At 45.6% G+C, this 27,773-nt stretch overlaps 1 protein-coding gene across 3 annotated transcripts in view; it reads left to right on the top strand.

Moving 5' to 3' along the window:
- The window catches only part of LOC119169203 (uncharacterized), a 341,045-nt gene that overhangs the window by 264,554 nt on the left and 48,718 nt on the right, over positions 1-27,773 (top strand). For all 3 annotated transcript variants that reach the window (XM_075886230.1, XM_075886226.1, XM_037420316.2), the window contains one exon: positions 2,528-2,618. In XM_075886230.1, the coding sequence (XP_075742345.1) occupies positions 2,528-2,618 (91 nt within the window). The remainder of the gene's footprint in view (positions 1-2,527; positions 2,619-27,773) is intronic.

Below are 27,773 nucleotides of genomic sequence, written 5' to 3' on the forward strand. Positions count from 1 at the left end.
ACAGGGTACATGTTAGGCCTTTGTGCTATGATGTAAGCATCAACGGAAGCTTGTAGCCATTTGAAATAGTAGCTGCGGGCAACAACAGTGTCGACAGGTACGCAGTCCGCTGCTCTAGACAAGTGTGATTCGATCTGTACAGCACGAACGGAACGTACGAATGACGCAACGATGGTGCGGCCGCCTTGCGATCGAGGCTCAATGCATACCCTTATATGGCACTCTAGAAAGCTAAGCACTTTTGGCAAAGTATGTTCGTGTTGAGAATACAAGGTAGAAGGGTATAGCAGCCGTAAATAGCGCACACGCCTGCCATCACACCCATAAAGTCGAATTCCACAACAAAGCCCCCCCCCCCCCCCCCCAGGTTTCTAGGTACTTTCTGATCCTTGGACACGGGTGGTGCGTTCCTCTCCGCTTGAGTAACAATCGATGGGAGGCCTGGCATGCGGGGTGATGTTATTGTATCCGCCCTCAGTGCAAAGGAGATAGTTCGTAAAAAGTGCTGTTTCTTGGGTGACTTAGAACGGCTGGCTCTTTTTACCTCTGGCCACGTTCGTCGCCCCCGCTCATGCTTTTTTTCCCGGGTGTGTGCCGGGGGATGTTATCGATTTGGACATTACTCAAACCAGTGGTGTAGTGGTGTAAGGTCCAGAGGAGGGGGGCACATTGAGAACATGCCCCCCCCGCCACCTTGCAAAATTTTTATCCATGGCATATATAGCGCACAATGACAATGACATTTTGCCTGCCCCGCCCCCTCAAATCAAGGTGCCCCCTCTTCCCCCCCCCCCCAATTTTTAAATTTCTGGCTACACCATTGGCAATGGTAAAATCCAGTCTAGAATGTTCATATAAATGCTATTACACTAAAATACAATGGCTCTTGCCTTCTAGTCGTCTTAGGCATATTCATAAGCCCCGCCACGGTGGTCTAGTGGCTAAGGTACTCGGCTGCTGACCCGCAGGTCGCGGGATCAAATCCTGGCTGTGGTGGCTGCATTTCCGATGGAGGCGGAAATGTTGTAGGCCCGTGTACTCAGATTTGGGTGCACGTTAAAGAACCCCAGGTGGTCCAAATTTCCGGAGTCCTCCACTACGGCGTCTCTCATAATCAAATGGTGGTTTTGGGACGTTAAACCCCACAAATCAATCAATCAATCAGGCATATTCATAAGGAACATAACTTCAATATCTTAGCCCCCCCCCCCCCCCCCCCAAAAAAAAACGGAGACAAAAAAAAAAAGAGAGACGTAGACGACATGAGCGCTAACTTCAAACCACGTTTATTTGGCACTAAAATATCGAAGTCATGCATCTTTACCAACCCCCCCAACTCGCCACACTCATCAGTCATAAGGGACCCTGTGAGGTTTTTTTTTTTTTTTTATGCACTGCTTTCTAGAGGAGACGGTAGAGGGTTTTTTGGAGTATAGACAGCATGCCCTAGCCACACAAAATGTCGCTACAAGAGGAAAATGATGTTTGTTGTGTAGTTTTAGCACAGAGATGAGTGCCAGAGAATGTTGGCGTTCTGAGGCTAGCTGAATGACATCATGTTACGCCTACCAGTCTAATGGGTCATGAAGAAAAAGAACCTTTCTTTATTCTTGAAGTCATCTTGGAACTGTGTGACTTTCTAGCGTTGTACGTCACAGCGTTTGTCTACCATATCTGCTCATTACCACATAGGTGTATTTATGTTATTTCGTAATGTACAATTTTATTCAACCAGCATTCTGTTTATTTGCTACGAAAATAATCACTGAACAAGTTTTTCCAGAATGCTCAACAGAATGATGTTACTATTCTATCATCATCAACTGAAGTTGGGATTCATTCTAAGATGACTGGCTCCATAAAATTTGCAAGGAATCTAAATATTTCTAGCTCTTCACAAGACCCTCAGAATAATTTTTCATGTCCTTGAATGTAAATGCAACTGGCTTCCTCTAAAAACATTGAAGTTAGCTCCTTCAGAATGCTGCAAAGCAGAAAATTTTCATGCTCCAAAGTGCTCCAAACGGAAAATTTTGCTGCTCCAATATGGAAGACATCGATAGCATCACTTGTGGTCTTAAGCATTATTTCACTCTTTAAATGTGTAGTTGCAATTGAGATGCATGCAGCACTTTGTGGAAACTGCTTAGGTTGCTTCACGTCACTACACTTTCGTTGATACATCTCCCAAAGTGACCAGTCACGATGAGTCCTGTAAACAAGCCCTGGTTCAGCTACCCTAGGAATGATGGGTTCGTACTTTGTTATTTAAGAGCACTTTAGGACCACTAAGAAGCGAAGGCTAGCTGTGCTAACATAATAATGAAACCCGGCCAGGCTATGCAGGAGATGAGTGTAGAAAATAATTGTATGTATTGCCACAAAAATTTCATTCAACTGTCTAAACCATGTTTCAAAGACCCACAATTTTCCCAGGGGCTGCATGCACTTCCTTTCGGAAAAGTTTGGCAGCTTTCTTGAGTGAAGTGATGTGCATTGCCACTTTTACAAAATAATGCCTTTGCAGGTGGTGGCTTGGGTGGCACCCGCCGTGGTGGGCCCGATGTGAACACCAAGCACTCTGGTCGTGAGGACTCTCGCATGGATGAGCGGTACATGTAAGTGCCTCTCCTCTCGGCTTTACCTTATGTTTGTTACTTGCAAACTGATATTCACCAGCACTATTTGAAGAGGTTGCTTCTCACTGCTATGATGAAAAGTACTACTGGACTTCACAAAATGCATGAAATTTCCCCTTTAAATTCAATTTATCTCATATGCGCAAACCATTCTATCATTCATTTGGAACTTTCTCAAAAAATTATAATACTTCAAAATGCATGTACATTCATTTCGGCAGTAGTTTTGCCATAATATTAACTTTCAATTGATTCAAGCTAACTTTAAATTTTTTATTAGGGAGCTATGTTTCTGATGTATTTGATAATTAAAACTTCTTCTTTTGGGAAATTCATTTATTCATACTTTTTGCTTGTCTGTAGTGGAAAACATCTGCTGCTTTTGTCACTCCTTAAACCACTTAATGCGAGCCAATAATGCCTTCTTACAATGTGGCAAAACTAGCCAAAAACATACGCCAACATTTGTGTGTCGAGGAAGAGCGAAGAAAAAACTGGATATCGCTTCACTCTTTAATATTTCACAGCTTTAGTATTTTACGAGTATCTAGCATTACAATACATACATATATATATATATATATATATATATATATATATATATATATATATATATATATATATATATATATATATATATATATATATATATATATATATTGAAGTGGATACTTAAGGGTTCGTTTTTCCGTGTTATGACACAATAGTAAAATAATGTTCTGTTAGATTTCATTATTTTTCATTATCATATACACATGCACACAGTTACACCTGCTTGTAAAGAATTCCTCAATATAACGAAATATTTATATTCCCTGCCGTTACTTCATAGAAGACTGTGTATTTGCGACCTCTATGTAACGAAGTAACAGTTATAGACATCTTTGATATAACAAATTTTCGCCATGGACAGTCTCAGAATTTTGCCCCGGATTTAATCATTTTTACACAAGCATTTAAAATCCGCGGTTGCCCCGACAAAGCACAAAGCAGTGGCAGCGCGTGGTGCGCTTGTGGCCGCGGCGACTCCCAAGTGAGAGCGAGAGCAAGCTCTCATAATTACACGTGCGAGGCGGGCAGGCTTGTCTGCACCCCTTGAGCTGGCCACTCCTCCTCCAAACCAAAAAACCAAAAAAAGAAAACTACTTTTGCGTTGGCAGTGCCACGCTTTTATATAGGTAGGTTCACATATGGGGGGCTGCGCTGAGCATCGTTGGGTGGCCACACCAGGCGCATGCATAATCATGCACGCGCACAGACCATCAAAAACGAAGAGCTTTTTTTAGTGCAGACAACTGTGTCGTCACTACCACGGGGATTTAAGATTAAGCACTGATGAAAGCTTTTTAAGACTGCGGTTAGGACGGATCTTCGGAGGTCGATTTGTCATGTGCTTTCACACCGCGAGACCGTAGCCTTTGCTATTAGCTGATTAGCTCTGGCAACAACACAACGGTGCGTTGAACGCAATGCTATGAACGTGATAGCAACAAATTGTAGTGTTACATGAAATACGGCTGGTAGCAAACTCTTTTGGATACGGTATCGCGGAACTCCTACGAAATGTGGCCGCTTCAGAGAGCCAAGCCCAGCAATCTGCCCGAAATTAATTAGTTTACCTCTCTCTCTGTCAGGGAGAACTGCTGTTTTCACAGTTTCTTCGCTTGATGCTTGCCGAGATAGCACTTGCACCAGCGATTGCGACCGCGCCCTTAGAATCAAAGTCGACCGCTGCTACTCGGGCGACCCACCCCACCCTTGCGTTTTTTCATGTTCGTTTATGACGGGTGGTTTGCTTTTTGTATGGGCATTCGACAGCTGTTTCAACACGCGGAGGAATGTTATCGCTAAGCCTTCCAGGTGATAGAGGTGAGCCGGCTTATCTGATCTCTACTTCAGCAGCATTCGCGTGTTTTTACCCGCTTGTAAAAGTTACAATGCGCAGGGGCATGTTATCAATATGGACTTGTTATGGAATATGGTGGCGATGGCAACAACCCGCCAAGAGTGTCCATATAGTTGCTATCATTATAATAATGCAGTTTTTTTGCTGCCAAATAAGTGTTTTAGGTTAGCTCTGTCTTTAGTTCCCCTTTTGTTAAAAATGTGATTTTATTTTTCTAGTTTTCGTATCAAACCTGCATATAACGAAATCCTTTTTATAAAGAATTTTTCCGGGAATTCGTCAATTTCATTATATCGAGGTGTAACTGTGTGTGTGTGTGTGTATGTGCGCATGTATATATATATATATATATATATATATATATATATATATATATATATATATATATATATATATATATATTGTGACAACGTTTTTAGATACTGTTCATTGGAAAAGCTCACTCTGGAGGCGGCCCCAACTCGTGTTTGCTCCGAGGAGCAGCGCTGGCATAGCGCTGAGCCAGCGCTGTCCCGCGGTAGCTTTGATTTTTTTTTTTTAGTTCGCTTGCTCAGATCACAGCGGCGGGAGCTTGAATGAAAGGTTAGATTTTGGTCATCGCAATAGTACTTAACATGTTACACGACAATTAAGTATTCTTGATGAAATTAGCAGTTTAACATAGTAAACATGCCGACCTGCGGAGCGCCAGGCTGTCGAAGTGGCTATGTCTCTGAGGAAAACACTTGCGATCGGCGGCACTTTTTCAAGGCCCCCAAAATTACCCTGCAGTTTTCAGGACCTGAACAGCTGCTATTCCATGAAAAATCTTTTTGGCATTTTGAATCCGAGGACCTAACCACTTGCTGCGAGCACATCGTAAGGGAAAACGTGAAACTTTCATGTGGTATATGGACACCTAAGCATGGTGCGTTTCCTTGAATTTTCTCGAATATTCCTGCACACTTGTCTAAACCAGCAGCATTAAAGTGCTATAGGAAACCACTGAAACTTAGAGAAACCGCAAATTTCGAGAGCCATGTATCCGCACATGGTGGCTACCGTATTTACTCGCATAATTCTCGCACTTTTTTTGGGTGGAAAACCGATAGAAAGTTGGGGCGTACGAGAATTACGCGGGGAAAACTTTTCACGAAAACGTACAGAGCGAAAAAGAAAACGAAGTGGCCGCAAATCGGTATTCTCACACAAGCAACTAACAGCAAGCTTTGAGCGGTACTAATTGAAATTTACCTCAACAATAAAAGCAGAGGTTCAACACATGGCAAGATTTATTTGAGACACAAAAAGTGCAACCAAATAGTCGAGAATTAGAAAATCATATGCAATGCTTGTGGGCATTGCGGGCGTAGCGGTAGCGTTCGTCACTCAACAGCCCTCAAATGGTAAGCGTACGATGTCAGTATTGGACTGATGGCTATTTAACAGAATAGTCCGCAGTTTCCTTCTGAAGAAATAAAGTTTACCATCAATCTCAGTCTTATGCACACGGCAGGCCCAACGCGTCTTGGTGGCTTTCAGCTGCCGTCACCAATAGGGAACAGAAAACTCGTCGACTCGGAAGGGCCTAGCGGCGACCCTGTTGCCGTTGTTTAGTGCATGATCAATCACTTTCAACTTGAAAGCATTCGCGCAGCTTCAGTATCGCTTCATAACGTGACAAGATTACAGACACAACAATCAAAACATGCCGCAATGTGCACTTGCTGCTTTGGCTTGGCTTGGATTGGATTGAATCTCCGGCCAATAATAGTATGCTTGATGCTTAAGAGATGGCACACGCTATCATCATCAACGGCTGGAATGAGCAGACAACATTATTGCGGCATTTTACGGGGGTGCGATAATTACATGAAAAAAAAAAAGATCGTATTTTTGTTGGGCGATGTGGGGGGTGCCAGAATTATGTGAGCGAGAGGATTACGCGAGTAAATACGATATGGGTCAAAGTTATGTCCAGAGGTAGCTACTTGGTTGCCTGCAGTACAAGACCGCTGATTAGTTATATCGAACCCACGTGTATAGAATTTTCGGGTATATTGAACTCACAAGTTATCCCCTTGAAATTACTTTGTAAAAGTACAGAAATTCGCACGTTTATATCGCATGGTATTTTTACCCGCTTTCATTCATTCATTCATTCATTTTATTACCTCAAAGGTCCCGGTTGGGATATTACATGAGGGAGTGGGTATTACAAAGGCTAACAATATAATGGCAGTTATGATGGGATAGTTTCGATTAGCCGTTTAAATTCTTGGGTGTCGATGATGGTGGCGACTTCGGTGGGCAGGTCATTCCAGTCTTGGGCTGTGCGCAGGAAAAACGATTGCTGAAAGGTCACAGTATGGGCTTGTGGTGGATATACTGCGTTACAGTGACTGATGCGGGAAATGCGGTGGGCTCTTCTGATGTATGGGTTATCTAAAGGCAAAGAATGGAAGAATTTATAATAAAGGTTAAGACGTGCGATTTTGCAGCGCTTAGCCAGATCGGATAAGTTAATCTCTGCTTTTAGTGCCGAGATGCTTGATGTTGATGCTTGATGCTTGATGCTTCGGATATATCGAATGCCGCACAAGCTGCAAGGTGCGCTTCTGCACTGCCCCCACGCGGGATCTCCCGCGCGCGAGTTGGAAGGCGTGCTAAACCACTCGCAACGCTCAGTGACCTCTGCGTGGGACCACACCTCCACCAAAACCAGAAACGCTCGGGGGGGGGGGGGGGGGGGGGGGAGGAGAAGAAGGTAAAGGTGAGAGTGCTCGGACTGCACAATCTCCAACTTGCGAAACAGCTTTCTTTTTTTTTTTCCCCGTTTCTCTTTCTCATGCTTTTCCGTGTACCTGTGGGCTCGGTGAGCAGGAACGAAGGAGCGAACGTCATCCTTCTTTCGCCTTTTATTTTTTGTTGCTGTTTTGCAAGTTTTGATCAGGCAACTACAGCTCGCGCCTTTTGCTGTTGCCCTCGCAGGTGCCCATCGCCTCACGAGCATTTTGTTGCTTCTGCTGTCACGTCGCCTACGTGCAGCATTTTTCTTTTTTGCGTGCATGGCGTGCAAAGCTGCTGCGGACTTCTTGAATTGTCGACTTCTCGTGTAGCTATGGCCAGCGTCACGAAGCGCAAGACCTTTGACTTTGCGATGAAGTTGAAGGCTATTGACCGTGCTGAGGCGGGTGAGAAATATTCGACCGTCACGGACGACTTTGGGATACCACGGAGCACTTGTGAGTACCTTGTTGAAAAACAAGAAAGATATCAATGCAAAGGCGGCAGAGCAACGAATGTAGTGAGCCTGTCATGTGCGCGATTCTACCCACAGGAATGTAGAAAAGGCTCTCTATGCCTGGTATTTAGAAGTGAGCGCGATGGACATTTCGATGGTTGGCCCGATGCTGATCGCCCAGGCCAAATGGTTTGCTGCTGCACTCGGTGAAACAACTTCGCCGACAACAGCGTGTGGCTTCACAGATTCAAGCAGCGCTACAACTTCATTGGCAAAAACAATTTTGGCGAAAGCAAAGCTGCCGGCAGCCAGGACATCCTGCAGTGGATGACGAAGGAGTGGCCGGAAATTTCTGTGAAGTTTTCTCTCACGGAGATCTTCAATGCCTGGCGAGGCGTGAAGACGAACGCAGTGGTCAACTGCTCCCACAAGGCAGGCTTCGAGAGGGCCGAACTTGCAAAAACCGGTCAAGACGACGTCGACGAGTGCATAGACGATGCGTTTTGCAGGTTCTCCCGCTTCTTAGCAGCAGTTCCACACGAAGTGTCTGCGGACGATTTCGCAGAAGCAGACTGCAATGTCCAGGCCAATAGCTGATGTGATGAGGAGGATTGTTCGGACAAGGCGCTGGCTAGACGCGCGTGCTCTGCCGCTGAAGTGGCGGCGACATTCGGCATCATTCTCTATTGTATCGGCCGCATGGAGAGAACAGGGCTAACGGACCTGGGCAACCTTGATGAGATCGAGACCAGCTTCTTCAACATTTCAAAAACAAAGAAGCAGGCCAAGATTAGTGATCTTTTTCAAGCAAATAAATCGTTCTGTTGTGGAGTGTGCGAGGAATTAGTTGTTATTTTTGAATGCGCCTATTGTAGGTGACAATCCGCTACAGGCAAGCTCTCGGGACCTCTATTTTTGTATATCGAATTTTTCACATATCGAACTCATTCGCGATCCCCTTTGAGTTCGATATGTTTGTGTTCGAGTTTAATATCAACAGCAGTGCCCTACTTACCGAGAAATTGAACTAAATGTACCACATGGAGGGCCCCCATGAGTGGGATATTTTGGAAGTGATCCCAATGACCTGAAAGCGACCGACTGCAAATAATTACTAGTAATCAAACTAGCAGTACCCCAGATGACATACCACTAGTGATGACAGAAGTCAGGAAAGCCTTTGAGAGAATGCCGAGAGGCAAAGTAGCTGGTGGGAATCAGGTAACATCAGATCTGCTGAAAGACTGAGGACAAATTGTGTTAGAAAAACTGGCCACCCTGTTTATGAAGTGTTTCCTGTGGGGGAGGGTACTTGAATCTTGGACGAATGTTAACATCATCTTACTCCATAAAAAAGGGGACCACAAGAACTTGAAGAATTACAGGCCGATCACCTTGTTCTCCGTCGTATAGTACAAGCTATTTACGCAGGTAATATTTAACAGAATTACGACATTAGAATTCAATCAACCAAAGGATCAAGCAGAATTTCATACAGGCTACTCAAGAATGGACCACATTCATACTATCAATCAGGTGATAGAGAAATCATTGGAATACATCCAACCACTATAAATTACGAGAGGGCATTTGATTCAGCAAAGATATCGGCCGTCATGCAGACACTGCGAAATTATGGCATCGAGGAAGTATATATAGAAGTCCTGGAAGAAATATACAGTGGATTGATTGCCACCATACAGCTTCATAAATGAAGCGACAGAATACCAATAAAGAAGGGTGTAAGAAAGACAAAGCGATTCGATCTCTCCTATGTGCTTACAATGTACCAGTGTACCATGTGCTTACAGAAGTTTTTCAGATGCCTAGAATGGGAAGAGTTAGGGACACGAGTTAATGGAGAGTACCTTAGTAACCTGCGCTTCGTCGATGACATTGCATTGCTGAGTAACTCAGGGGATGAGTTGCAAATTCATGATTACTGAATTAGACATGGGAGAGCAGAAAGGTGGGCCTTAAAATTAATCTGCAAAAACTGAAAGTAATGTGCAACAACCTCGGAAGAGAACAGCGCCTCGAGATAGGTAGCGGTGCACTTAAAGTTGTAGGAGAGTACATCTAGTTTGGACAGGTAGTAATGCGGAGCCGAACAACGAGATCGAAGTAACTAAAAGAATAAGAATGGGGTGGAGCACATTCGGCAAGCATTCTCAAATCATGAATGGTAGATTGCCACCATCCCTCAGGAGTATGGTATGTAAGAGCAGCATCTTACCGTTACTTTCCTACGGGACGGAAACCTGGATGATTACAAAAAAAGGGTTCAACTTAAGTTGACGACGACGCAGTGAGCAATGGAAAGGAAAATGATAGGCGTAACCCTATGGGACAAAGAGAGTGCAGAATGTATCAGGAAACTAACAGGTTTTAAAGGCATCATAGGCAAAATCAAGAAGAAGAAATGGTCATGGGCAGAGCACCTAGCGCAAAGGCAAGATAACCACTGGTCATAAGGATCACAGGCTGTATTCAAAGAGAAGGCAAGTGGGTGAGAGGGAGACAGAAAGTTAGATGGGCAGATGAGATTAGGATGTTTGCGGTTATAAAGTGGCAGCTGCAAGCACAAGACTGAGTTGATTGGCAAAGCATGGGAGAGGCCTTTGTTTGGCAGTGGGCGTAGTCATGATAATGATGAATCAAACTAGCTGCAAAAAAAAAAATAGAACCTTCCATGCATCAAGAGAACCATCCATACATACCGTATTTACTCAAATCTAGGTCGGCCCGATTTTAAGCCAACCCCCCAAAGTGAGAAGCCCAGAAGAAAAAAAAAAAAAGAAAAGTTCACCTCGAATATAAGCAGAACAGAGCAGCAAAGACAGCGTTCATGAAGAGATAACATTTATTGAAGATAAGGATGAGACAAAGCAGTCGGTTCATGACGCAAGTAATTCGAGAAACATACAACCGCTAGTCCTGTTGCATGTGTTTCTTTGTAGTCATTTCTTTTGCGCTGCTTCTGTTATTTGCATTATAAAGAAGCCGCGCTCATTCAGAGTCGTGGTCGCTGCTTTCCTCGTCGCTTTTTTGTCGCTGTCTTCAAACAGTGCACAATCCTCAGTGCCATCAAGCGCATTGGATATGCCACACTTCTTAAAAGCGCACACAATGAAAGTTCTTGGGATGTCTTTGCACGCTGCAGCCCCTCCTATGACGCACATTTCTTTCGTCCACTCCAAAGTCCCGCCCAACCTGAACGTTCGATGACGACTTTGCAGCCTATAATGACATCGCCTGTTTGGCATCATTGAGCTATGCCACACACAGAGCACTTGAAGGGCGACTCAAAATGACAAAGGGCTCACCTCTACACATGTGAGGAAGATCAAAATGGCGGCCTCATGTGTGTACTTAAGCAGGGTGTTGGCTCGGCTATTAATGACTACAGTATCGCCTAGATGGTGCTAGTTATGCACCACTTATCTCAATAAAAAATGGCGCGTTTTTCAAAATACTTAAATCCAAGTCGCCCCTGGAGTTTAATAAAAAAACATTGAAAAGAAACTGTCGGCCTAGAATCAAATAAGTACTATAATAAAATGCCGTTTGTCCATTTCTGTTTGTTTTATAGAAAAAAGAACCGGCAGGAGGTACTATGGGGGAGCAGCGAGAGTGGTTCAATGTTCTATTTTCACCTGGTTAAACTGGACAAGTGGTGCCATCTAGCAGGCCCCATTTGAACCAAGCACGCCCACCATCACGGAGGCCGTGGCAGAAAATTGTTCAGTGGCCATTGTTGCTGCTGTGGCTCTCACTACTTTCGCTTTGCTGCTACTAGTGGCAGGGGCCGCGCTGTAAAACCGGGCAAACTTGTCAGCAGCTGTGACTGGAAACATTGACGTGTAGGCAGGGAAAGTGTGACGTGAAAGCTGTGACGTGTAGGCAGGGTATTTGAAGTTCGCTAGTGTGGTGTGGACCACTAAAACGTGATTGTATTTCAAAATAAGCAGTGTCACTATGAGGTTTCTGGTTCGCTATTTCAGCAATAAACATCGACTTAATATTTGCCTTTAGTGTCCCTTCAAGGAAGACGCCTTTTTTTAGTAGACCGCAGCGCATGAGTGCGAGTGGCAAGGTGTCTGCTAGGCTTTGTCATCTCCGCTGCTCGTGGTGTTCTTTCAAGAAAAGGAAATTACAAAGATATCAGCAGACGCATCGGCCACCGGCATGGGCACGTCATTACTGCAAGAACACTAAAATGGATGGCACGCTTTCATGTACACACATGTACACACCGCAAACGCTGAGAGCGAAACGCAATACTTGCACATCAAGAAAGAAATGCTTTGCACAGTTTTTGCGTGCGAAAAATTCCTCCAGTTCACTTAAGGCTGCAAGATATTGATAGAGACGAACCGCTGGCCATTGCAAAAAAGAACAGCGGGAAAAAGCCTACAATGTTTCTTTGTGCGTCTACATATGTACGATCATTGATTGATTTGTGGGGTTTAACGTCCCAAAACCACGATATGATTATGAGAGACGCCGTAGTGGAGGGCTCCGGAAATTTTGACCACCTGGGGTTCTTTAACGTGCACCCAAATCTGAGCACACGGGCCTCGACATTTCCGCCTCCATCGGAAATGCAGCCGCCGCAGCCGGATATGTACGATCATGGCTTGCAGTTTGTTCCTGGCAAAAATGTTATCCTGGCTGACATGCTGTCCCATGCGCCCGCACTATCCCCGAACTCGGAAACTTTGGAGTACATCGAGGTTCATGCAGTCTCTCTCGTTTTGTGCATGATAACCCCCATTGACAAAATGCCGTCTTCAGCAATAGATACTATCGGATCCCTGTCTAAGCAAGGTTATACACCAACTGTTATGTGGAATAATCATGAAAAGGGAATTACACTCGTTTGAGTCACAGCTATCGGCCATTTACAGGATATTGCTGATGTAAGTCATACTGAAGTCGATGCAGGCTGAAATGCTTGTGAAAGTACACACTGGTCATTTGGGAATAAATAAGTGCAAAGCTTGGCTGCACGCTCGTGTTTTTGCCTGGAAGGGGCGATAACATTGAATAAATGGTTTGCTCTTGCAGCGCATGTTAGAATATGATGGAAAGGTGGGCTAGTTGGTAATTCATGATTGTTCAGCGAACTGGGAGCGGGGGGGGGTAAACACAGACACAAAGCAAAGAGGAGGCACACAGCACGAGCGCTCACAACTGGTTTATTCTCACGTTCGAAGGACATATAAGTACACAAGGGTGCGCATGTCAACAGGAATAAGATGATAGTGTGAGCAGCAAGCGTGGCGGTCATTCGAAGCACTTGTCTACGAATTATCTATATAGTTAAACTCACAGTTAAGTGGTGATAATGACCGGTGGCTGATACACTGATTCTTATTTCTAGAAATGTGATATGCTTTAGAAATTGCACACGTGGTTTGAAGCGGATGCCGCAAAAGTACACTTGTTTTTTCAAACAACGGTTGACACTTGCAGGAATTGCAATGTGAAGCTAAAACGGAAAAAGGACTACCTTTCAAGGAGCTCAAATGCCCTCTGAGGCGTATATTCAAACATCGGCTGGTTTGGCCGATGTACATGCGACCGCACGTTAGCGGTATGCTATACACCACTCATAAAAAACACTTAACAAACTGTTTTGCATGTTTCTGCAAACATCCTCTGCTTTTTGATGCGCCCTGCGCCCTCCTATGCACCATGGCTCCTATGCACCAGGGCCATATACGGCCCAATTTATTGGGCGCAGAGAAAACAATGCGCACACCAAACCGGTTCCCCAGACTTTTCAGTCCATGCGCCATTCTATGAATGTAAGGGATGACGGCCACGCGTTTGTTTCCTTTATTGCATTCTGCAGAAACAAACGCACGTTTATCACCGTTTCTGACCATCCGCAAAAGTCTCTCACACACTGATGCAATTAGATACGGTGGGTACCCAGCCCTGAATAACCATCCTAGCTGCGCTAAGAAACCATAGTGCACCATGTGGATACAGCTTTTTTCAAGCTCTGAACTAAGGCATGACAATACTATTCCTCGTTTTATGAGCTTGGAGTGGCCGGACGAGTAATCTAAAACAGGTCTCTCGGATCAAGGGTTATATTGCTACCAAAGGTAATCGCCTCTCTAGAATAGATCTAAAAAAGTTCTAGAAATTGCAATTCATGATTACTCGGAACCGAGACGGAGGGCATGGGCCTCCGATTTACCTCGCATGTACATCGGCCAAATCTGCCGATGTTTGAATGTACGCCTCAGGGAGCATTTGAGCTCCTTGAAAAGCAGTCCTTTTTCTGTTTTAGCTTCACATTGCAATTCCTGCGAGTGTGAACCGTTGTTTGAAAATACAAGTGTACTTTTCCGGCATCTGCTTCAAACCACGCGTGAAATTTCTGAAGCATATCACATTTCTAGAAATACGAATCAATGTATCAGGCATCCATCATTATCACTACTTGACTGTGAGTTTAACCGTGGCCTCCGCGATCGGCTGCCGGCGGCGCGCCGTTGCTCCGGCCGTCCCATTCGGCGCGAAAGCAATGGGAGCAGTGTAATTTTGCTAACTCCGACACACGCCGCGAGGCGGCGCCGTTAGCCTAAGGTTGAACGAGGCTCATTTGACCGACAGTGCCTGCGATTTCAGGTGTTCGCCAGTCTTCGTTGTCGAGTTTTCACTGCAGACGAACCTTGAGTATGCGCTCGATGTGTTTGTACTCGTTCCTGCAAGCAGTACAAAGTTAAGGTACGTACGTTTTTTGAAAGACTTCGTTAAAAAAAGTTTCTTTTGCTGCAGCCGGTGTGGTTACGTGAATCGAATGAGGTAGCCCAAACTCCTTTCGCATTTCCTGCAGATTGAATGCCAGTGTGCTGAATTCTTTTGTCACTTTTACGACCTTTTCGCTAGCTATCACGGCACTTCACCTTGTTATGCCTTGCCGGCTGTTTCGAAAGTACTTGGCCACAGTGAGCTGGGCTATTTTGTGTGTGAGTGTGTGCGTGCGTGTTATTTTACGGCGCGTGTGCTTGCGTGGGTGTTCGCTGCGCGCGTGTGCATGTTACGTGGTGTGCGTGGGGGTTCGCGGGCGTGTGTGTACGGGTGTGTGCATGCGTATGTGAATGGGTTCGCGGCGCGTGTTCATGTGAGTGTGTGTAGGTTCAGACGTGCGCGCACGCGTGCGTGTGTGCGTGTGCATGTGGGTGGGTCCACGGCGCATGTTAATGTGTGTGTGTGTAGGTTCACACGCGCGCGCATTGAATGAGTGTGCGTGTGCGTGTGTGCGAGACAGAGTGAGAGAGAGCAGCGTAATATCGATAAGCGCTCGAGTGTTGTTTATAGACAGGTGATTGCAATTGTCGAAAGCTCTAAGCTAGTCTTCCGCGTGAACGAAGCGACAATTTTTTCTTGACTCTTGGTTTACTATCACGTATATGTTGCAGGTGTGCTTAGCGGTCTTACGTAGCTATCGCAATTTCGCTGTCTCATTATTTGCTGTGAGTGAAAGTTACACGGTTTTCTGGCGTGCATTACACACCGCTGTCCGCTCTGCTTCTATATTTTTTCAGAAGAATGTATTGCAGCGTGCCTTTCTGCAAGTCGGACAGGAAAATAAAGCTCGGAATAAGTTTTCATGAATTTCCTGCGAACGATGACCGTCGCCAAGCGTGGCTGAAGGCGATATCAAGAAAAGATTTTGTCCCAAATGACAAATCATCGAGCAGTGTCGTCTGCAGCCTTCATTTTGCGGATTCAGACTACACTTTGGGGTCCACAAAGCTTTGCCGCCTCAAACGGGATGCTTTTCCGAGCGTATTTTCGGGATACCCAACCTACATGCACCCGCAAAAACCACCAAAACGGCGTAAATTGGAGCGAAAGGTACAGGACTTCCGTTCAGACAAAAAAAAAGGCATCAAGTTTATTAAGTTGCCATGCCAAAATGACTGGTTCAGCCTGTGACAGTGCCCCCTTTTTGTATGCCCAGCAAGAGATGAGCATGGTGCGAGCACACTGTCAGTGGTCTTCGACAAGTTTATTAAGTCACTCTTAAAAAAGTCATCATCATCATCAGCCTGACTACGTCCACTGCAGGACAAAGGCCTCTCCCATGTTCCGCCAGTTAACCCGGTCCTGTGCTTGCTGCTGCCAATTTATACCCGCAAACTTCTTAATCTCATCTGCCCACCTAACCTTCTGTCTCCCCCTAACCCGCTTCCCTTCTCTGGGAATCCAGTCAGTTACCCTTAATGACCAGCGGTTATCCTGTCTACGCGCTACATGCCCTGCCCATGTCCATTTCTTCTTCTTGATTTCAGCTATGATATCCTTAACCCCCGTTTGTTCCCTAATCCACTCTGCTCTCTTCTTGTCTCTTAAGGTTACACCTACCATTTTTCTTTCCATTGCTCGCTGCGTCGTCCTCAATTTAAGCTGAACCCTCTTTGTAAGTCTCCAGGTTTCTGCTCCGTAGCTAAGTACCGACAAGATACAGCTGTTATATACCTTCCTCTTGAGGGATAGTGGCAAACTACCTGTCATAATTTGAGAGTGCTTGCCGAAAGTGCTCCACCCCATTCTTATTCTTCTAGTTACTTCAATCTCGTGGTTCGGCTCTGCGGTTATTATTTGCCCTAAGTAGACATAGTCTTTCACAACTTCAAGTGCACTATTACCTATCTCGAAGCGCTGCTCCTTGCCGAGGTTGTTGTACATTACTTTCGTTTTCTGCAGATTAATTTTAAGACCCACCTTTCTGCTCTCCTTGTCTAACTCCGTAATCATGAGTTGCAATTCGTCGCCCGAGTTACTCAGCAATGCAATGTCATCGGCGAAGCGCAGGTTACTAAGGTATTCTCCATTGACTCTTATCCCTAACTGTTCCCATTCTAGGCTTCTGAAAACCTCCTGTAAGCACGCGGTAAATAGCATTGGGGAAATTGTGTCCCCCTGCCTTACACCCTTCTTGATTGGTATTCTGTTGCTTTCTTTATGAAGCACTATGGTAGCAGTTGATCCCCTGTAGATTTCTTCCAGAATGTTTATATATACTTCATCTACGCCCTGATTCCGCAGTGTTTGCATGACGGCTGATATTTCTACTGAATCAAACGCCTTCTCGTAATCTATGAAGGCTATGTATAGGGGTTGGTTATACTCTGAGCATTTCTCTATTACCTGATTGATAGTATGAATGTGGTCAATTGTTGAGTAGCCTGTTCGAAATCCTGCTTGTTCCTTTGGTTGATTGAATTCTAATGTTTTCTTTACTCTGTTAGCAATTACCTTTGTAAATAGCTTATATACTACAGAGAGCAAGCTGATCGGCCTGTAATTCTTCAAGTCCTTGTCATCTCCTTTCTTATGTATTAAGATGATGTTAGCGTTCTTCCAAGACTCTGGTACTCTTCCCGTCAGGAGACACCTCGTAAACAGGGTGGCTAGTTTTTCTAACACAATCTGTCCCGGTGCTGCGCAGTTCCCAACCGGATTAAAAAAAATCCGCGTGTTGATGGAACTGCATTAAGAGGCCTGGGGTGCGGCCTCACCGGTAACCACCGCCGGGAACGCACTCCCTCACCAGAGAAGGATTGGCCACCCTGGTGCAGTATCTGGCCACTACCTCCCACATTCATACGTCAAATAACTCACGGCCCTCAGTCCCCAGCAGCTGCGAAGCAACTGACCACGGCGGCGGTGAGATCTGCAACGCAGCAGAGGGTGCTAAGAATCTCTGGATCCGGACAGGCCGCCATTTGAACTTGAACCCGAACTTAAAAAAGTCACTCTTGTCCAATGTCGGTGCGGCTGTGACAGACAGGGCAGCTTACCGGAAAAAGCTTGCATGTAAGCCACTGTACCGGAAAGTGCTGCCCGTGTAAACTTGTGTAACGCATGAAAAACATGGTGCATACTGTGTGCCTCTGTTTTTGGGTTGTTTCTGTAAATGAAGTCTCATGTATAAACTTGTATGTGAGTCACTACTCTGCAATGTGCTCCGTGAACAGAATAGCGCAATGAAGGAAAACGTGCTGCAAACCGTCCTTTTTTTTTTCTTGCTGTAAATAAAGTATCATGCATCTTGAAATGAGTTTGTTTGTCCTTTTTCCGAGATGTAGCTTCGGTGCATTAGCTTCCAATGTTTAGGGCAACCGCGGGAAAAATTTTCTGCCGAGTTCAAGGACGCGGGTTCGACTCGCGGCCGCTTTTCTGCTGGAGGCGAAAACGAAAGCGGCCCGTGTGTTCCAGATTTCGGCGCTCGTTAAAAATCCCCAGGCATATGGACGCCGAGGGGAGAGGGTGCAAAAAAAAGGCACTTGCTCCCTCCTCCCCCCACCAAATCATTTTACCACTTTACCCCATGCCCTCTCCCTTTTCCTTCGCGCAACAATAGATTTGCCCCCTCAAGGTAAAATCCTGCCGGCGCCCATAACCAGGTGGTCACAATTAATCCGGAGCCCTCTACTACGCTGTGCCTCATCGCCTATGTAGCGTCGACGCGTTAAACCTCATAATAAAAATTGACCCAGTTCCAGCCAGGGAACTTCAACGGTAAGCATTGCAGGAAGTTTGTCTTACCCAACACTGGATTGTGACAACGCTTTGTAAAACACCTGCGCGCCGTGAAAGATTACACTTCACTTAACAATTTTTCTCTTAAATGAATGCGAACAAAAAAAATTGATATCTTTGGTACACACACAAAAAAAAAAGCGGCACTGCGCTCTTTCTTTGTATCACGTGCTCTTTCACGTACTAAATAACAAATACAAGCTTTCCAGAAATAAAACAAGACGGCTTATCTTTTTTTAAAAATGCGTGACCTTGAGCAGTGGGACTCTGCACTGACCAGCTCAGCGGCGGAGCATCAAATCGCCCTGATGCAACGAGCCCTGCATTCGGCGCAGGATCGCGGCCTCCTGGACGTAGGAGGCTGACCACGTCCCTTTCCAGCCCCCTTGGCTGCTCAATAAAATGTTTTTACCACCACCACTACAAAAATGAAAACTACGGATGTGCAATGAATTCACTTACGCTTCACAGCGGCCCTAGTCTACGTCAAAAAGTGAACGGCTAAATGGCACCCGTAACTACTTCTATCTACTGCATTGATGAGCGGTTGTAATTTTTTCATTAAACGTCTCACACAGGCTGCGAAGGCTGAGTTTTCGTCCTCTGCACCCGCCCGCACCAGGGAAAGCCAGAGAAAGCGACCTTAGGCTATGCGCGCCGCGGTGGGGTGAAAAACGTGGCCACGCCCCCTTTTCAACTTGCGCTCACTCCGGGCGATACGGACGGCCGGAGCAACGGCGCGCCGCCGGCAGCCGATCGCGGAGGCCACGGTTTAACTATATAGATAATTCGTAGACAAGGTCTTCGAATGACCGCCACGCTTGCTGCTCACACTATTATCTTATTCCTGTTGACATGCACACCCTTGTGTACTTATATGTCCTTCGAACGTGAGACTAAACCAGTTGTTAGTTCAGCGGTCGTGCTGTGTGCCTCCTCTTTGCTTTGTATCTGTGTTTACCCCTGCGCTCCCAGTAAGCTGAACAATCATGAAGCATGTTAGAAGTATGCGTACAAAAAACAGTCTGAGCTTCTAATTTTATTCCCGACACCCACTATGCCCTGATACAGAGTAGGCATCAATGTAATTCATTTTGCTGGTTACGCGCACCTAGTTGTACTTGACGCGCATTTCAATATACCTGAAGTGAAAAAAATTAGCCACAAAAACAGCCCAGGAGGTCGTACAAAAAACATCCACAATATTCGCGCTGTGGCATCGCCTTAGAAGTTTGCATTGATAACAGACCACAGTTCATACCCAAAAGGTTAGCTTATTTTGCCAAGTGATATGACTTTAAGCACCTTACATCAAGCCCGTGGCTTCCAAGATCGATTGGCCTGGCTGAAAAGGGAGTGCAAAAAAAGCACATCCTGAAAAAGGCAGAGGAATCTCATGAAAATTTTCAGCTAGGACTCTTATCGTACCGTGTGTCTGCTATTCACCTGCCCAATCATTGCAGAGATGTCGCTTGCATGCCAACATTCCAGAATACAGCCTAAAGCTGGGATGCTCAGTCCTTAAGCATCAACAGCAGACCAAGGCCATGACCCTGACAATGAGAAAACACTGCATGTACTGGATGACAACTGGTCATGTAAGGTCAGAGTGCTTCAGGAAATGGCTCCTCAGTTCCTTATTGTAGAGACAGATAAGGTTTCTAAGGCGGAATAGGCAACACCTGCTTTTAATACGTGAAAGATACAACAGGATAGAGGGCGATGTCCGCAGGACCTCGTATAATAACCTGCAAAATGAAAGGCAAGAGCCCCGGCTCCTGCACCAGGATTCAGTGTTCATTCGGAAGCTGACGCACATGACCTCTCCAAAGTTGGGGCTTCGCAAGTTAAGCACCGCAGGTCAACCCGTCAACGCAAGAAGCCCCATTGGCTGCAATACAATGCAAGCTTTTACCAAGTCTCCTAATTTCTCTTCCTGATTGTCTGCTGTGAATTGCTCTATTTCGTTTACCTTTAAGGGAGCAAAAAGTAGCTATTTCGATAGCAGACGCGCTGACTGCAAGCAGCAATCTACCACGGTTGCTGGATAAAAAACAAAGTGCGGCCTTCTGCGTCGCGTTGCCGTCAATGGGCGAGCACGTCTGGGCAGAGTTGACAGTTTCGACCGCATTGGGGGATGGCTCTGACGCTCCACTCGTCGAAGCGGATGGCACTTAGTGTTTCAGTGTGGTTGTATGAGGATTTGTGCGCGTCCTCGGGCTTTTTTGTGTGCTTTCTTGTGCTGATTTTGTGCGCGAGAGTGTGTGGGGGGCAGTTTGCCTCATGTTTCCTTTGATCGAGTACGATTATTTGGTGCACGCGTGTGTGGCAGATAGTTTTTCAGTGGTGTGACACCGTGAAGCGGTCGTGTACGCTGAAGAGCCCAAATGCAAAAATAGACGTTACATTGAAGCACAGCGCATTCCCCTGCGATTTACAGTTTCAAGAAGCGTACCAGGAGGCGTAATATTCGTAACAGAGCACTTATTTTCGTCACCAACGAGCGCTGAAGCAGACGCGCGCCGCCACCTCGAGACTACAGCATCAAATCACCGTGCCAAGCGTTTCTGGTGCTTTTCGATTGGCTGATACATCAGCCCTTGGAATGTGCCTTACTCCCCATGAGTAAAATAAGTAACCCTTTTCATTTCGGGTGCCCCGCCGCGGTGGTCTAGTGGCTAAGGTACTCGGCTGCTGACCCGCATGTCGCGGGTTCAAATCCCGGCTGCGGCGGCTGCATTTCCGATGGAGGCGGAAATGTCGAGGCCCGTGTGCTCAGATTTGGGTGCACGTTAAAGAACCCCTGGTGGTCAGAATTTCCGGAGCCCTCCACTACGGCGTCTCTCATAATCATATGGTGGTTTTGGGACGTTAAACCCCACAAATCAATCATTTTCATTTCGGGTGAGTCAAACGGGCAGCATTCATAGACAGTATTGAGGCCAATGCTTCACGAATGATTTGCTCTCCCAGGGCAAACTGCTCACATATGTGGTGTAATGGGTACTCCTAATAACGATTCAGAATCGAACCTCAGAATCGAACCTGTCATGTGCAGCTACGGAACGCAATATTTACAACCTGCTGTGCCGCGTAGAAATGCGTGTGGAAGCGTTTCGCCTGGGAGAAACGGTTGAGGCAGAGCGAGCGCGAGGTGAACTAGGCCTTTCCCACATCTTTGGCGGCACACCGCAGGCCACACCCTACTTTTATCCAGCGGCCGTTGCTCTACTTTGTCGTCAACTGATGTGGTACCCTCTCCCTCACTGCTAAATAAGAGGGCCTAATAAAGAGATTAGCGTTGCTTGTTGCTTGACGACTCAATGTGTCATTTGATTCTGGTCGGTTAGTATACACCGAAAATATCACACCTTAACACTCAAACCTTGTTGACAGACCACCGGCTTTTGCTTCTTTCCATCTCTACAACCGTGAGAATGCACTGTCGCATCACTGCACGGACAACTTTCAGCACGGAAGGCGTGCAAGGGCCTGTCGCACCAACTGTTCCTTTTGTTTTCTGCATCCATGCTGCAATGCATGCTTGGTTGATTTCGGAAGTTTAGGTTTTACGATCCGTCTTTGGTATTACTACTGTTTCCTTGTGAGGGGCTACAATAATTATATATATATATATATATATATATATATATATATATATATATATATATATATATATATATATGTGTGTGTGTGTGTGTGTGTGTGTGTGTGTGTGTGTGTGTGTGTGTGTGTGTGTGTGTGTGTGTGTGTGTGACGTATGAAGCGATGGTTCGTAGAGGCAGAGAAGGAAGAAGTGACAGTATAATAAACATGGGGTATGAGCTGCGCCACGTCTCCCACATCTAGCGTCACACGAGTCGACAGGATGAAGACCTCCAAGCCACTTCATCAGTGTCTCATCATCGACGCAGTTCTACACAAGACGCCCTAACCATACATCGACTACGGAAACATCTCCTAGCCGCACACAGTGACCAGCACCATGACAGAATCATTGACCGACCTTCCCATCCCCAGGTACACCGGAGCAGCGGACGATGGACCTGTACAGGACTGGTTCGACCTGTTCGAGTTCCACGCTACCGCTGCATCTTGGTCGGAACGGGAAATGATTACGAACTTCAGCGACTACGTCACCGGTGAGGCATTTAAATTTGACCTCACCCACATATTCGACAACGATGAGTCTTGGCAAAAGATAAAACAAGAAATGATCGTTTGGTTTAAAAAATACGATGACGACTACGACGAAGACTTACTCATTGCCAACCATCCACAGACAACTGCACTCAGTCGTCAATTTTACAGGCAGTTTTCAACCATTCGAACGCACAACAAGATTCGACCTCTGACAAAAGACGAAGTGGCACACGAGTTCAGTGGCAGACGACAACGCGTATTTTGGGAAAAACACAGCCATCGAGCGCGCCTCCCTCCTGCACGAAAGCCGGCATTTCGAAAGTCCTCACTTCAACCTATGACGCGAGACGTTGCCCACCGACCTGATGCTCTTGATTCTTCGTCTCGCATACGCGGTCCAACACGCAGTTTTCCTTCATGCGGTTTTTCAAGTGCTCCTATCGCTCATCATTCGCCTCATAAGGACGCCGCGACCTCGGTAGACGACCTAACGCTTTACGAAAATACCCTGTCAAGCCATGCTCCTTCCGGACATGTTCATTCATCACAGTGCGGTGCACACACACTGGACAGTCGAAACAAAGCAGAAGGCTCAGACAAATCGAACACCGTACGCTGCCGAGCGCAAAAGCCCTTCGTAGTGAACAGTGCAGAAGAAGCCTCCAAAGACCTTTTTGTCGATTCTAGTGCACCACCTTCATTTTCTTTTGAGAATCACGACAACCCAACGACTACCAACTATTTATTGGTCACACCAACTATCAAAGAAAAGCAGGCTCGTGTTACTAAAGGAGTACCACCTCGACAGATTCCGCAACATCAGCAGTGTTATCAAGAACTCAAAGAACTCCGGAAAGTACGGCAGTTACATCAAGCACTACGACGAACTAAAATAGGATCACAAGCAGAATTGCGGCTTAAGGATGGTCGTCAGGAACGACACCAACTAAAGGAAAGACCAAGTCAACATCTGAGCCATATTCGTAGAAGGAAACGTCAAGGAAGTCTTCTGTACCAGATAACAAGGCATCATGTACAATCCTACCGACGGAGATACCACCACAGAAAACCACGAAACAGACTGAACGCTACCATTTGCAAAGTTCAGGAACACAGACATGGTATCATCAACTTCGGTTCTGGCAAACGCCAGCTGGAAGCAATGCTTCTGTCTCAGCCACGACACAAAATACAGCACCCAGGACAGAAAATTCGGCGCATACAACGTCTGACCTTCAGAGGCGACAAGGACGTCCAACCTCGTTCGTTCTTCGCAGCTGCCGAAGCCGTGTCATGGTCAGTGAAGTTGTGCAAGACGTGGTTATCTTTTCCAGAACGCCACAGTCAGCCTCGCCCACCCAAACGCCTGTGTTAACCGGACTGCTGTACTCCCTCCTGAAGTCTTTGAAAGTGCACGGAACTCCTCTGGAGCATAGAACCAATTGTGGATTTTGACATTTGTGACTTTCCAACCTCTCCTTGTTTACTTTTTCTTGTTCGTAATTCATGCATTCTTTCGGGGGGAGGGGGAATCGTGTGACGTATGACGTATGAAGCGATGGTTCGTAGAGGCAGAGAAGGAAGAAGTGACAGTATAATAAACATGGGGTATGAGCCGCGCCACGTCTCCCACATCTAGCGTCACACACACACACACACACACATATATATATATATATATATATATATATATATATATATATAGTGGGAGTAATAATTCAATGGGCCAGTTAGTCTTCGTGAAGGTATGGGATATATCACAACGGGAGCGTTGTCAACAAGGATAAATATATTTATTTCCCAACAGTTTCGGGAGGGGACCTCCCTTCATCAGGGGATGAGTTATACTGACATGAACTTCCTTGCTGCCGCGTCCCTCTCGCCTTGAAAGACGTTTGCGAGAGTGAGAGGGAACTGGAAGAAGGAAAAAAAAGAGAGAGAGAAAAGACGAAAAAAGAAAGAAAAGAAAGAAAGTAAAAAAACAGGAAGAACCACTGTCGACACTGGGAACGAATCCAACTGTCCGTCTACATCCACCTATGGTTCATATCACGTGCTGTTCAGTTCTTGGCGTGTGTCGGGCCACCCAAGATTGTCGCCGCGGTGCCGGGAGGGTCCGGGACGGCGTGCCTAAAGAAAGGGGTTTCCCCGTAATTGGTCGTTTGGTCGTTCGGCGGGCGGCGGGCGGTGTGTGTAAAGGAAAGGTTTCTCCCAAACGTCTTTCAAGGCGAGAGGGACGCGGCAGCAAGGAAGTTCATGTCAGTATAACTCATCCCCTGATGAAGGGAGGTCCCCTCCCGAAACTGTTGGGAAATAAATATATTTATCCTTGTTGACAACGCTCCCGTTGTGATATATCCCATACCTATATATATATATATATATATATAGGTAAATGCAAGCCCGCTGTTATAAAGTTTGCCGAAGAAAACAGGAACAATGCCATCCTCAGGCACTTCAGAGAGAAGTTCTGCTACATTTGACGATCAGCACAATAGGTACAGGAGAAAGCAGAAGACTGCGTGCTTGCTAATATAAGTTTCCTGCCGTTAAAGGCCTTTTCAACTATGTGGGAACACTTAGGTCCTTTGGTATCGCTGTGTCGAGAGATGTAGTTTCTCCCAGGATTGTTGAGAAGAGCTTAGAAAAAAAAAAATGGGGCATTTGAAAGTGCTCAACGGAACTGAGGATGACGCATTTTGGGAGGGTGGTGACAGCGGCCGCAATTATGATTCCCAATCGGACCTCTTAAGTCGATCAGCGATTCAGACTAGACTGCACAGGACTTGATCGGACTGGTGCAGAGTAAGTGCTAATTCTGTTAGACAACTGCACTTCACTTCCGCTCCAATTTTTTTTCCTTTTTAATGTGTATAAATGAATTTCACCAGACGTATGTCATGAAAATGCAGTGGCATTGTCATCTGGCGTTTAGTTTTGAGTGGTAGGCGAAAGCGGCTGTGGCTACCGCAGCTGCTGCTGTGTTTTTTCTTGTGTGCGCGCTGTTTGTCATTGTGCAAAGAAAAAAAACAGTGTATCGATGAGCTGCCATAGTTATTTGTGTGGTGAAAACACAAGAAAGACTACATGAGTTTTTATTTTTTTATTTCATATTTATTTATTTAACCTTGCTGTTTACAATGATTGCCACAAGAAATTAGCCACAAATTTACATCATGAAAACTTGTGTTCAATCCTGGTTCACCGCTTTTGTTTTTGAGCAGCTTACTCTGCAAAAATAATTAGTTTTGTCAAGCATTTGTCATTCGGATTAGGCACGCAGGCTTGGGGGGATCTTCGAAATTCTTGAAAACGCTTGAAAGTGAAAATTTCGTTTTCAAGGTTCTAAAAGTCCTGGAATTTTTTTTTAGTTTTTGAAAACCCTTGAATATTGGTAATTTTCACAGGGTCTGATTTTAAGGTTCCCAATTCATGGTAGCATGGTGCTGGGCAAACTTCATTGCTTGGTCATGTTCCATGACATTGCAGTTTCGAAATCGGGCACGGTCCAACCGCCTGTATTAGGTTAGCCAGATAGAGGCATGTGCACTAGCAATGGTGGGAAACCTGTGCCGATTGTGCCAACATGCGCCAACTAGAAACTGCTGTGCCATACTGTTCCAAAAGAGTGTTTTGGAGAGTAGCGTTGACAACCAAGAGTAACGTTGACAGCGCGTATCATGAGCGGATGTACGTGATGGTCGCTATCCTGTACCTTTGTGCTGCTTCACTTCACTTTATTTCCTTGCAGACTCCACATGGGAGCATTACATAAGGGGTGGGGTACAAGAAGAATTCATGACACTGGACCAATCAGGATGAGAAATGAGCACTTACAGCTTCAATGAATGCTTCTGGGTTGGTGATGGCACCGATAACGTAGAAAAGGCCGTTCCATTCTACAATGGTGTGTAAGAAAAACGAAGACGAGAACGTGAGAGTGCGGGTACAAGGCCGAGCAACACTTGAGTAATGGCTTGTATGAGGGGATGTACGGGAAATTTTGTGTTGTAAAGATAGGCTGGCAATGCGACAGCGACGAAAAAGGGTGGACAGGTCTGTTTCCGCCTTTGGTGAGGAAGCACGCTGTATGAATATGATGAGTGAATGAACCCGATGGCATGGTTCTGCACCATCTCTAGAGCATGTGTTAGCTAGCTTCGGTGAGGGTGTTAGGTTGCAGATGCGAATTCAAGTTTTGGGCGAATTAGGGACTTGTAGGCAATGAGTTAACATAAGGAGGGGCGTTTTGTAGATGACGTCTTAGAAGGCTTCAAGTTTTGTTACTGGATAAACTGATGTTGGACACATGAGGAAACCAGTTAAGATCTTTAGAGATGGTGACATTGAGATAATTGTAACAACTAACAGTTTCAATCCGAGTGTTAGAAATTTTGTACTCGTAGAGGAGAGGGCTACGTGAATGGGTGAAGGACTTAACTTTACATTTACTGGGGTTAAAAACCACGAGCCAGTGATCTCACCTGTTTAGGGTATTATTACATGGCTCCACTGCACAGCCTGGTCGGTGGTATTAGCTGCTGGTTGATAAAAGACACAGTCTGCGAACATCCGAATATAACAGGAAACTTCGAATGGCAAATCATTTATATATATAAGGAATAATAGGGGACTTGGTACGAAGCCCTGGGGGACGCCAGAGGTTACAAAACAGGGCTAGAGAATGTGTCATTGATGCACACACGCTAATACCAATTAATAAGGAACGCTTTGATCCATCGTATCACATCAGGATGCAAGCCAAGACGGGACAGTAGTATTAGCAGGTGTTGATGAGGTGCCTTGTAGAACGCCTTAGCGTAATCGATAAATATTGCATCTACCTAGGTGTTAGTAACTAAGTTTGAGTGCAGGTCGTGAAAAAAAAAGAGTGAGCTGAGTTTCACAAGAAAGACCTTTGCGAAAACCATGTTGTGATGATTGGAAAAAACTGTTAGAATGGAGGAAGTGCGTGATGTTCGTGTATGTGATATGCTCCATGAATTCGCATGGCATACTGGTTATGGAGATGGGCCGATAGTTTAACAGTGAAACTCTGTTACCAGACTTGTAAAACGGAATGACCTTGCCGACATTTCATTCGTTTGGTAGAGTGCCTGAAGACAAAGACTATGTGAAAAACAAAAGTAAACAATGCGGCAGAAACATCTTTAGGGTGTTTTAACAGTTTAAAGGTGATGTTATCAACATCTGCGAAAGATGACACTTTTATTTTATCAATCAGGGAAGCGATGCCTTTGGCTGATAAGTTTATAGCCGGCATTGTTGA

This window comes from Rhipicephalus microplus, chromosome 2, assembly GCF_043290135.1.
Source record: "Rhipicephalus microplus isolate Deutch F79 chromosome 2, USDA_Rmic, whole genome shotgun sequence".
Lineage (NCBI taxonomy): Eukaryota > Metazoa > Arthropoda > Arachnida > Ixodida > Ixodidae > Rhipicephalus > Rhipicephalus microplus.